The sequence below is a fragment of the Oncorhynchus clarkii genome, chromosome 3 (assembly GCF_045791955.1).
Source record: "Oncorhynchus clarkii lewisi isolate Uvic-CL-2024 chromosome 3, UVic_Ocla_1.0, whole genome shotgun sequence".
Classification (NCBI taxonomy): Eukaryota; Metazoa; Chordata; class Actinopteri; order Salmoniformes; family Salmonidae; genus Oncorhynchus; species Oncorhynchus clarkii.
Window position 1 is genome coordinate 10,772,668 of NC_092149.1, and position 13,127 is coordinate 10,785,794.

Below are 13,127 nucleotides of genomic sequence, written 5' to 3' on the forward strand. Positions count from 1 at the left end.
TATCTGCTGAGTCATACAGGACTACACTAGTGTACCATGCTCTATCTACTGAGTCATACAGGACTACACTAGTGTACCATGCTCTACCTACTGAGTCATACAGGACTACACTAGTGTACCATGCTCTACCTACTGAGTCATACAGGACTACACTAGTGTACCATGCTCTATCTACTGAGTCTTACAGGACTACACTAGTGTACCATGCTCTACCTACTGAGTCTTACAGGACTACACTAGTGTACCATGCTCTATCTACTGAGTCATACAGGACTACACTAGTGTACCATGCTCTACCTACTGAGTCATACAGGACTACACTAGTGCACCATGCTCTATCTACTGAGCCATACAGGACTACACTAGTGTACCATGCTCTATCTACTGAGTCATACAGGACTACACTAGTGTACCATGCTCTATCTACTGAGTCATACAGGACTACACTAGTGTACCATGCTCTACCTACTGAGTCATACAGGACTACACTAGTGTACCATGCTCTATCTACTGAGTCATACAGGACTACACTAGTGTACCATGCTCTACCTACTGAGTCATACAGGACTACACTAGTGTACCATGCTCTACCTACTGAGTCATACAGGACTACACTAGTGTACCATGCTCTACCTACTGAGTCATACAGGACTACACTAGTGCACCATGCTCTATCTACTGAGTCATACAGGACTACACTAGTGTACCATGCTCTTGTAATGCAGGATTTGGGTGGGCTTACTATGGTGAAGAATGCCTCATGGATTTTCATTGTGTAGGCTCTGCTCGTGTCCACCTGGTGGATCTAGATGGACACACTGCTCTGCACTGGGCGGCTCTGGGGGGGAACGCTGAAGTCTGCCAGGTCTGTCTTTTCACCTTTATACACTTTTATTATCCCTGAACACTTCTTCATTTGTCCTCATTTCCTTTCCTTATAGACTGTGTTAAGGATGTGTTGTTCAGGTCATTGAGCCGGTTGGCTGGTACTGTAACCTCAGTGTGATGGTCATGGTAGTTGCTGATGGAGAATGGGATCAGTCCTAACGTCCAGGACCAGGCAGGCAGGACTCCTCTCCAGTGTGCTGCTTATGGAGGGTACATCACCTGTATGGCTGTACTACTCATGGAGAACAACGCTGACCCTAATATACAGGACAAAGAGGTACACACACACACACACACACACACACACACACACACACACACACACACACACACGCACACACACACACACACACACACACACACACACACACACACACACAATCAAACACAGACATACAGTACATATACAGAAACACACAGACACAAAGTGCTCTCCACTGGTCCTGTCCTACCGTGTGTGTCTGCAGGGCAGGACAGCTCTCCACTGGTCCTGTCCTACCGTGTGTGTCTGCAGGGCAGGACAGCTCTCCACTGGTCCTGTCCTACCGTGTGTGTCTGCAGGGCAGGACAGCTCTCCACTGGACCTGTCCTACCGTGTGTGTCTGCAGGGCAGGACAGCTCTCCACTGGTCCTGTCCTACCGTGTGTGTCTGCAGGGCAGGACAGCTCTCCACTGGTCCTGTCCTACCATGTGTGTCTGCAGGGCAGGACAGCTCTACACTGGTCCTGTCCTACCGTGTGTGTCTGCAGGGCAGGACAGCTCTCCACTGGACCTGTCCTACCGTGTGTGTCTGCAGGGCAGGACAGCTCTCCACTGGTCCTGTCCTACCGTGTGTGTCTGCAGGGCAGGACAGCTTTACACTGGTCCTGTCCTACCGTGTGTGTCTGCAGGGCAGGACAGCTCTACACTGGTCCTGTCCTACCGTGTGTGTCTGCAGGGCAGGACAGCTCTACACTGGTCCTGTCCTACCGTGTGTGTCTGCAGGGCAGGACAGCTCTCCACTGGTCCTGTCCTACCGTGTGTGTCTGCAGGGCAGGACAGCTCTCCACTGGTCCTGTCCTACCGTGTGTGTCTGCAGGGCAGGACAGCTCTCCACTGGTCCTGTCCTACCGTGTGTGTCTGCAGGGCAGGACAGCTCTCCACTGGTCCTGTCCTACCGTGTGTGTCTGCCGGGCAAGACAGCTCTCCACTGGTCCTGTCCTACCGTGTGTGTCTGCAGGGCAGGACAGCTCTCCACTGGTCCTGTCCTACCGTGTGTGTCTGCCGGGCAGGACAGCTCTCCACTGGTCCTGTCCTACCGTGTGTGTCTGCAGGGCAGGACAGCTCTACATTGGTCCTGTCCTACCGTGTGTGTCTGCAGGGCAGGACAGCTCTCCACTGGTCCTGTCCTACCGTGTGTGTCTGCAGGGCAGGACAGCTCTCCACTGGTCCTGTCCTACCGTGTGTGTCTGCAGGGCAGGACAGCTCTCCACTGGTCCTGTCCTACCGTGTGTGTCTGCAGGGCAGGACAGCTCTCCACTGGTCCTGTCCTACCGTGTGTGTCTGCAGGGCAGGACAGCTCTCCACTGGTCCTGTAACAATGGCTATCTGGATGCTGTGAAGCTGCTGCTGAACTCTAATGCCTTCCCCAACCACATGGAACACAACGAGGAGAGGTGAGGAGGAGGTGAATGAGGAGGAAGGGCCTCGTCTATAGTTTGGAAGGACATCAGCTCCTACAACAGTAGCAAGTATCGATTGAGATTCAAAAAGTATCTGTTGCTATTGTCTAGCTAAGGCAATTTAGTTTTTGTGCTGTCTCTCTACCTAGTGGCCTACTAAATTATTGGCACTGACTGATAACTACAGGTAACTGGCAAGATAAAGGAAACCCCAACATATCACATCTTAATAGGGCATTGGGCACCACGAGCCAGAACAGCTTCAATGCACCTTGGCATAGATTCTAAGTGCCTGAAACTCTTGTAGGGATGCAACATCCTTCTTCCACCTGAAATTCCATCATTTGGTGTTTTGTTGATGGTGGTGGAAAACGCTGTCTCATTCACCGTTCCAGAATCAACTGGGTTGAGATCTGGTGACTGAGACGGACATGACATGTGGTTTACATCTTTTCATACTCCTCAAGCCATTCAGTAACCAACTGTGTTGGTGGATGGGGGCATTGTGGATGGGGGCATTGTCATCCTATGGAGGCATAGACATGGTAGCCAAAATAATGTCCTGCACAGCATTTTTATACATGACCCTAAACATGATGGGATGTTAATTGCTTAATTAACTCAGGAACCACACCTGTGTGGAAGCACCTGTTTTCAATATACTTTGTATCATTTCCTCAAGTGTTTCCTTTATTTTGGCAGTTACCTGTTACCTGCTATGTTAAGATGAATGCACTAATGTAAGTCGCTCTGCATAAGAGCATCTGCTAAATGACTAAAATATCAATGTAAAATTACATGTTGTAATTTTCCGAATGAATTTTGTGAATCTATTCTCTCTGTGTGTTGTTTTTCACAAAGCAAGTTCATTAGGTTAAAGATGCACTATGCAGAAATCATGCCATTTCCTGGTTACTAAAATTCTAATTCTAATATCAGTTTATGTGACAAAACAAGCAAGTATAGCGTAGAGAATCATTGTACCATCTAAACCACTTCCATAATGTTGTATTTTCAGCTGTTTGAAGCTGGTGTACAGAAACAAAAAACTTAAGAACAGGAAGCATGCGTGTGCGTGTGTGTGTGTGTGTGTGTGTGTGTGTGTGTGTGTGTGTGTAGGTACACCCCCCTGGACTACACCCTCCTAGGGGAACACAGTGAGGTGACTCAGTACATGTTGGAGCATGGAGCTCTGTCTATAGCGGCCATCCAGGACATCGCTGCTGCTTCCATCCAGGCCCTGTATAAAGGATACACCGTCCGCAAGGCCTTCACCGAGAGGAAACAACTACTGATGAGACACGAACAGCTACGCAAGGACGCAGCCAAGTACCATACACACACACACACACACACATGCACACACATAGAAACAAGCATTGTGATCCATCCCCTGTCTGCTCAGTACTCTCTGTCAACAACTCTATCATAGTCAACCAGATCATGCCATACACACACGCGCGCACACACACACACACACATATTCTCTCTCTCTCCCTCTCTCTCTCTCTCTCTCTCTCTCTCTCTCTCTCTCTCATCTCCCTTTCTCTCCATCTCTCCCTGTCGTATTCCCCCAACCCATATAGAAAGTCACACTCTCTCCATATCCATCTTTCCACCTGTCATCCCTGCACACACATACATCTTCTCCCTGTCTCTCTCTCTCTCTCTCTCTCTCTCTCTCTCTCTCTCTCTCTCTCTCTCTCTCTCTCTCTCGCTCACACATCCCTCTCTTATAATTCTACACTGTTTGTAATAAATGGCCTGTAATGGTCTCTGTGTGCTTGGAACTCCTATTAGGCTTGGATTACTGAAAGGATTCTCCTGTTGTTCTTTGTAACGTCAGGACTAGTTTGTGATGTTGGTCAGGGCTGGTCCAGCGGTAGGGTTTAGATAAGGCTTTGAGATAAGGTCGTAACTAGGGTTAGGGTGTATGTGTGTGAGACGTGTGTAATATGTGTCATGATGTCACTCAGGAAACGCGAGGAGGAGCAGCAGAGGCGGGAGGCGGAGCAGCAAATCTCATTGGCCAGAACAGAGAAACAGAGGATGTTATTGGCCCGCGCTGAGCAGGAGCAGCTGTCATTGGCTGAGACTATGAAGGAACTGTCAGTGTATGAGAGAGAGGCAGGGGGCGGGGCTAATACAGCCTCCAAAGCAGAGCAGACCAATAGCAAAGAGGAGACATGGAAACATAGAGGTACGGACATACATACACACAGGAGGCTGCTGAGGGGAGGACGACTCATAATAATGGCTGAAATGGAGTTAATGGAATGTTATCAAACATGTGTTTGATGAGTTTGATTCCATTCCATTCATTCTGTTCCAGATATTACTATGAGCCCGTCCTCCCCAATTAAGGTGACGCCAAACTAGTTTTCATTGGGAAGGCAGATAAAGCCTTTTTGATCAAAAGCATTCACTTTTGCATGTGAATCCTACTCATTACTGTTCCGTTTGAGAAGGGGCTCCTGCCTCACTGCTTTTGCTCGTTCTCCTGACGGGTCATAGACCGGTGCCCTGCGGCTCGGCTTAATCAGATCCGCTCAATGAAAAACAGGTGAAATTATGAACGCCATCTTCATTATCTCCTACCATATTTCACAATTTGACTGCAGATATTTACTTAAAAAGTAGCTAGAAATATTCAAATGTATTTAAAAAAGAAGTAGTTTAAACAGTATTGACGGTACTGAAAAACCATCCCGTGGCTTTTTCCATAACCCTGGACTACGGTATATATACGGTAAACCACCCAAACCTAACACACATATACACACACACATATACACACACACATATACACACACACATATTCACCCACTCTCTCAGTCTCTTACTTCCCTCTCTTTCTCAGCACATAGAAGCAGACCCTCCAGGAGAGGGAAGGAGGCACAGCCAGCCAAAGGACCTGACCCCGTGGTGACCCCTCACCCCTCAGTGACCTCTGACCCCATGCCCCCTGCCCAGGGGTCTAGGGTCAGGGAGCGTCTCTCTCCTGCAGGCTGCAGCCAACCCCCCAGCCCAAAACACAGACCCCCCACCACACCCAGGACCAAGAGACTCACCTCTGCAAACACACACACTCCTTCCAACACACACACTCCCTCCAACACACACACTCCTTCCAAAACACACACTACCTCCAACACACACACTCCTTCCAACACACACACTCCTTCCAACACACACACTCCTTCCCACACACACACTCTATCCAACACAGACACGTCTACTCGCCCCACCATGGATCAAGAAGCCCCCAGCACCAGGGAACGCACCCCTAGAAGCAAGAGAGACACACACACCAACACACACAACCCCAGACACAGAACACGCCCTGCCACAGACCATACCACCTCCTCCAGCAAGAACCACACTAAAGCCTCCACACAGTCACACCGCCCCAGCAGCAAGCCCAGGGAGGGGAACAGAGACCAGGCTGCCTGCACTATCCAACAAGCCTGGAGGAGGTAAGGTTGAAGCCCGACCAGGGATGGTCTGCTTTTCATTCTTCCCATTCCCTCTCCAAGCTGAGCCAGTACTGGGAGTACTGCCATGGAATAGAGCCTGTGGCCCCTTTACCAAAGCAGAGGTGCTCAGGTAGTTTCTCTCTGGCCCGATACCAAGGTTGGCTCTGAGATGGCTTCCCAAACAGCCTGGAGGAAGTGTGTGTATGGTTGAAAGGGGGAGGGGTATACTGTGCTCCACAGTAGCGTTCTCTCTTACCAAGAGAGTGTGGCAGTGCCATGTGGTGCCCACATGTGTCTTCCCTCCACACACACACACACCAACTTACACACAGCGTCTCCCCTCACGCTCTCTGTGGTCTGGCTGCCTGCCCTCCTACCATCAACACCTCCATGACGGGGGAGAGAGGGGGGAGGTGGGGGAGACAGGGGGTATAATCTGGAGCCCTCTCAGTGTTTTAACGAGAGGCTAAAAGTTCAGGCGTGCCATTCTAATAGCTACCAGCAGCCTCTCATTCAGGATCTACTACCCCACATCGGAAAGCCCTCTGTTCCCAGCCGCCAGTAGATGTGTGTGCGTGCGGATGCGTGTACTGATTTAATTGTAGTATACAAGTAATAAGCTTTTTCTACTAAGCTCTTGAAGTATGCCATGGCCGGGTTCAGTTCCCCTAGAGGAAGTGTTATGTATTGATGCCGAAGAGTAGCGGACCCAGAATTGAGCCTTGTGGAACCCCTAAGGTTGGACTAATTATTATTTCTCACCCCTCTTAAACCAGCTTTTCCAGGGATGCCTGTAACGTTTTTCAGTGAACTGAATAATGTCCAAATGTCATGTGCTGTGTAATATACGAACCGAATAGGTTGGACAAATGAAGGCCTCTATAATGTACCGTGTTCTGGGTGTGTTTGTGTGTAGGTTCCATGTGCGATGCAGATTGAGGGAGGCTTTTGGTGCTGGGAAAAGAGTGGAGCCACCTGAGGTCGCCTCCCTCCTGATCCAGCTGCTCTGGGATAGGCCGGCTTTCCCTGGTCACACCCCTATTAGGACCAAGCCTGAGGCCACAGTTCCACCCACCAAGACAGCAGCCAAGAGCTCAGTGCTGCAAAGCATCTATGGTAAAGCCTGGCGTTCTGTCCAGAATGTTTGATTCTGTCTTTCATTTGTTTCAACTCTGAACTGTTAACATTTAGAAATAAACCAATTCTTAACAGCGCCTAGTCGCGTACTGTGAATGGGTGCATTACTGCCGAGCTGCAACTTCAAACTCCAACATATCTGAATGGAATTAGTATAGGGGGGTGTATAGTCCACTGAATATATTAATATCTGTATAGAATTGGTATAGGGAGGTGTATAGTCCACTGAATATATTAATATCTGTATAGAATTGGCATAGGGAGGTGTATAGTCCACTGAAGATATTAATATCTGTATAGAACTGGTATAGGGAGGTGTATAGTCCACTGAATATATTAATATCTGTATAGAATTGATATAGAGAGGTGTATAGTCCACTGAATATATTAATATCTGTATAGAATTGGCATAGGGAGGTGTATAGTCCACTGAAGATATTAATATCTGTATAGAACTGGTATAGGGAGGTGTATAGTCCACTGAATATATTAATATCTGTATAGAATTGATATAGGGAGGTGTATAGTCCACTGAATATATTAATATCTGTATAGAATTGGCATAGGGAGGTGTATAGTCCACTGAATATATTAATATCTGTATAGAATTGATATAGGGAGGTGTATAGTCCACTGAATATATTAATATCTGTATAGAACTGGTATAGGGAGGTGTATAGTCCACTGAATATATTAATATCTGTATAGAATTAGTATAGGGAGGTGTATAGTCCACTGAATATATTAATATCTGTATAGAATTGGTATAGGGAGGTGTATAGTCCACTGAATATATTAATATCTGTATAGAATTGGCATAGGGAGGTGTATAGTCCACTGAATATATTAATATCTGTATAGAATTAGTATAGGGAGGTGTATAGTCCACTGAATATATTAATATCTGTATAGAATTGGTATAGGGAGGTGTATAGTCCACTGGATATATTAATATCTGTATAGAATTGGTATAGGGAGGTGTATAGTCCACTGAATATATTAATATCTGTATAGAATTAGTATAGGGAGGTGTATAGTCCACAGAAGATATTAGCAGGCCTCCATCTAAGACATGTACAGTTTCTCGATGAAGGAAAATATTTGTTTCCTGAGGTGATGGTATGACGCTGTTTGGTTTGGAATGTGATGTTATGTTCAAACAGAATTAGAGTAGCATCAATGCAGAGAGTTAGCAATAACGATTTACCTTATGATGTTAATATACACATGCAATCACACATAGTTGTATAATCATATAGAGATGTGTGTGCGTTGTGTGTTGTAATCACTTCTGGTATGAGTTTGGCCCGTAGACACACCTGACCTTCAGCACACATGACCAGGTGATGATGGGAGACTGGGCAGAAACCTACTAGTTCCAACACACAGACATACACACACAACATACACACCGATACAGCCAGATAGACTCCCTACCTTTTCTGGCCTGACGTGGTAGCCCGCCCCCTTTCACACACACCCACACTGACAGTCCTGTCGGCTGCTGCTGTGAAAAGTTCAGAGCTGTCAGGGGGAATGTCAGATGACTGCATAGAGCTGTCTGCTGAACACACACACACACATTCACGGAACCCATTGTCTCTGTCAGACATACAAACCCGTCAACCACATTCACCTGTGTGTGTGTACAGAGGTATCGCAGAATGTTGGTGTTTTTCCTATTTCTTTTGTTCAGTTTCACTCTTCTTTCAGGTTGATATTTCCAAGTCGTTACTTCATTCCTTTCACCATGCATTGTTTGGTGGTACAGGTGTAGTGTTGACAAAAATTGTTATCACTCGAAGGCCCCAGCGGGATTTGAACTCGCGACCCCTGGTTTACGAGACCAGTGCTCTAACCACTGAGCTATGGAGCCTTGCTTTTTACAGTTCAACCAGGAGGTGAAAAGGATTTAAATGATACTCCCTTTCGAGAACGAAGATAGCCACACACCCAACCTGACAGGCAGGTTACCAGTCAGACTCCTAAAACAAAGGACTCTCTCTGATCTCACTTATACAGCTTACCTCAGTTTAGCAGTTACAGTTCGATGCATGAATGAAACCTAAATGAGACGGATTGTAAATGCCCTATTTTACCTTGGTCTTTCCAGAAGGTTTGTGTGTGTAGCGATTCACCATTCAAGCTAGCAGCCTTGGCCAATTTGTATATTTCAGACTTACAATGTTGCTATTTTCTTGTCTTGCAGTAGGCTCTCCAGATGTTTCTGTGTATAATGACTGTATGTGTGTGTGTGTGTGTGTGTGTGTGTGTGTGTGTGTGTGTGTGTGTATATATGTATGGAGATGATGTGTGTTTATTGTCTTGTAGGAGGTTCTGTGGCCCGAAGGGGGCGCTCTCTCGAGGGTTCTCAGTCTCAGATACTACTGGACCTGTCACTACGCACACACAGCCAATGTGAGTACTATCTCAGACACACACACACACACACACACACACACACACACACACACACACACACACACACATCGCTGGATCACTAGTCACTTTAATAATGCCACTTGAATAATGTTTACATATCTTGCATTACTCATCTTATATGTACACTACTGTTCAAACGTTTGGGGTCACTTAGAAATGTCCTTGTTTTTGAAAGAAAAGCTCAGCTTCATTAAATAGTACCCGCAAAACATCAGTCTCAACATCAACAGTAAAGAGGCAACTCCAGGATGGTGGCCTTCTGGGCAGAGTTGCAAAGAAAAATACATATCTCAGACTGGCCAATAAAAAGAAAAGATTAAGATGGTCAAAAGAACACAGACAATGAACTCTGCCTAGAAGGCCAACATCCTGGAGTCACCTCTTCACTGTTGATGTTGAGACTGGTGTTTTGCAGGTACTATTTAATGAAGCTGCCAGTTGAGGACTTGTGAGGCATCTGTTTCTCAAACTAGACACTCTAATGTACTTGTCCTCTTGCTCAGTTGTGCACCGGGGCCTCCCACTCTTTCTATTCTGGTTAGAGCCAGTTTGCGCTGTTCTGTGAAGGGAGTAGTAGACAGCGATGTACCAGATCTTCAGTTTATTGGCAATTTCTCACATGGAATAGCCTTCATTTCTCAGAACAAGAATAGAATGACGAGTTTCAGAAGAAAGTGATTTGTTTCTGGCCATTTTGAGCCTGTAATCAAACCCACAAATGCTGATGCTCCAGATACTCAACTAATCTAAAGAAGGCCAGTTTTATTGCTTCTTTAATCAGAACAACAGTTTTCAGCTGTGCTAACATTATTGCAAAATGGTTTTCTAATGATCAATTAGCCTTTTAAAATGATAAACTTGGATTAGCTAACACAACGTGCCATTGGAACACAGGAGTTATGGTTGCTGATAATGGGCCTCTGTACGCCTATGTAGATATTCCATAACAAATCAGCCTTTTCCAGCTATGATAGTCATTTACAACATTAACAATGTCTACACTGTATTTCTGATCAATTTGATGTTATTTTAATGGACAGAAAAAATGTTTTTCTTTAAAAAATAAGGACATTTCTAAGTGACCCCAAACTTTTGAATGGTAGTGTATATATTGTGTTTTATACCATCTATTGCATCTTGCCTATGCCGCTCTGTCATTGCTCATCCATATATTTATATGTACAGTGGGGAGAACTGTACATATAATACACTGCCGATTTTGCAGGTTTTCCTACTTCATTTTTATCATAGGTACACTTCAACTGTGAGAGACGGAATCTAAAACAAAAATCCAGAAAATCACATTGTATGATTTTTAAGTAATTCATTTGCATTTTATTGCAGGACATGAGTATTTGATCACCTACCAACCAGTAAGAATTCCGGCTCTCACAGACCTGTTATTTTTTCTTTAAGAAGCCCTCCTGTTCTCCACTCATTACCTGTATTAACTGCACCTGTTTGAACTCGTTACCTGTATAAAAGACACCTGTCCACACACTCAATCAAACAGACTCCAACCTCTCCACAATGGCCAAGACCAGAGAGCTGTGTAAGGACATTGGGGATACAATTGTAGACCTGCACAAGGCTGGGATGGGCTATAGGACAATAGGCAAGCAGCTTGGTGAGAAGGCAACAACTGTTTTCGCAATTATTAGAAAATGGAAGAAGTTCAAGATGACGGTCAATCACCCTCGGTCTGGGGCTCCATGCAAGATCTCACCTTGTGGGGCATCAATGATCATGAGGAAGGTGAGGGATCAGCCCAGAATTACACGGCGGGACCTGGTCAATGACCTGAAGAGAGCTGGGACCACAGTCTCAAAGAAAACCATTAGTAACACTACGCCGTCATGGATTAAAATCCTGCAGCGCACGCAAGGTCCCCCTGCCAGCGCATGTCCAGGCCCGTCTGAAGTTGTCCATCTGGATGTCCATCTGGATGATCCAGAGGAGGACTGGGAGAAAGTCATGTGGTCTGATGAGACAAAAATATAGTTTTTTGGTCTAAACTCCACTCGCCGTGTTTGGAGGAAGAAGAAGGATGTACAACCCCAAGAACACCATCCCAACCGTGAAGCATGGAGGTGGAAACATCATTCTTTGGTGATGCTTTTCTGCAAAGGGGACAGGACGACTGCACCGTATTGAGGGGAAGATGGATGGGGCCATGTATCGCGAGATCTTGGCCAATAACCTCCTTCCCTCAGTAAGAGCATTGAAGATGGGTCGTGGCTGGGTCTTCCAGCATGACAACGACCCGAAACACACAGCCAGGGCAACTAAGGAGTGGCTCCGTAAAAAGCATCTCAAGGTCCTGGAGTGGCCTAGCCAGTCTCCAGACCTGAACCCAATAGAAAATCTTTGTAGGGAGCTGAAAGTCCGTATTGCCCAGCGACAGCCCCGAAACCTGAAGGATCTGGAGAAGGTCTGTATGGAGGAGTGGGCCAAAATCCCTGCTGCAGTGTGTGCAAACCTGGTCAAGAACTACAGGAAATGTATACTCTCTGTAATTGCAAACAAAGGTTTCTGTACCAAATATTAAGTTCTGCTTTTCTGATGTATCAAATACTTATGTCATGCAATAAAATGCAAATGAATTACTTAAAAATCATACAATGTGATTTTCTGTATTCCTTCTCTCACAGTAGAAGTGTACCTATGATAAAAATTACAGACCTCTACATGCTTTGTAAGTAGGGAAACCTGCAAAATCGGCAGTGTATCAAATACTTGTTCTCCCCACTGCATATATTCTTATTCCATTCCTTTACTTAGATTTGTGTGTATTAGGTAGTTGTTGTGGAATTGTTAGATTACATGTTAGTTATTGCTGCACTGTCGGAACTAGAAACACAAGCATTTCGCTACACTTGCAATAACATCTGCTAACCATGTGTTTGTGACCGATTTGATTACGGGAATAGAGTGAGGTGGATGAACTGTACAAAATCTGTTTCCTCTGTTAGCATGTTGTTTCCTTCTGTGTGTGTGTTTTTGCAGTGAGCAGTGTGGAGTGTGTGCATCTGTGTGATGCAGTGGGGCAGGCCAGGCAGTACTCCTACCACCTCAGACTCCACAGCGCCGGACAGGGTCGGGGGAAACACTGACGACTACACACACACCCTGCATGTGTACTTCGTGGCTCACTTGGTAGCGCATGGCGCTTCTACTGCTAGAGGACTGGGTTCGATTCCCAGGACCAGCCATATGTAAAATGTATGCACGTGTGACTGAGTTGCTTTGGATATAAGCATCTGCTAAATGGCGCACACATATGTGTGTGTTGTCTTGAAATTACTTACCCACCTTATCATGGTGGAGTTATTGGCCAGATTGTAAACAGAGCATCTATATACTGACAAGAGGGGGGGCCCCAATGGTGTAACTTTATGAATATGTTTCTGCAGAGGTGGGAACTCTTGAGGGCAGGTTTGCATGTGAACAATGCTGATATAACTGACTTCTCAGAGATGCCACATGTGTCCACTTATCAGTACAGTTGTAATAATCTAAATAT

The 13,127-nt window shown here is 45.9% G+C and overlaps 1 protein-coding gene and 1 non-coding gene across 2 annotated transcripts in view; one reads left to right on the forward strand and one right to left on the reverse strand.

Moving 5' to 3' along the window:
• Window positions 1-12,717, forward strand: part of LOC139387726 (inversin-like) — a 255,745-nt gene extending 243,028 nt beyond the window's left edge. Inside the window, exons 9-17 of the mRNA XM_071133999.1 lie at window positions 780-865; window positions 1,019-1,165; window positions 2,014-2,543; window positions 3,669-3,878; window positions 4,526-4,749; window positions 5,410-6,025; window positions 6,942-7,141; window positions 9,494-9,580; window positions 12,611-12,717. Of these exons, the coding sequence (XP_070990100.1) occupies window positions 780-865; window positions 1,019-1,165; window positions 2,014-2,543; window positions 3,669-3,878; window positions 4,526-4,749; window positions 5,410-6,025; window positions 6,942-7,141; window positions 9,494-9,580; window positions 12,611-12,717 (2,207 nt within the window). The remainder of the gene's footprint in view (window positions 1-779; window positions 866-1,018; window positions 1,166-2,013; window positions 2,544-3,668; window positions 3,879-4,525; window positions 4,750-5,409; window positions 6,026-6,941; window positions 7,142-9,493; window positions 9,581-12,610) is intronic.
• Window positions 8,966-9,038, reverse strand: trnat-cgu (transfer RNA threonine (anticodon CGU)). Its single transcript has one exon. It is a non-coding gene; the product is annotated as a tRNA-Thr (tRNA).
• Window positions 12,718-13,127: the final 410 nt, after the last annotated feature.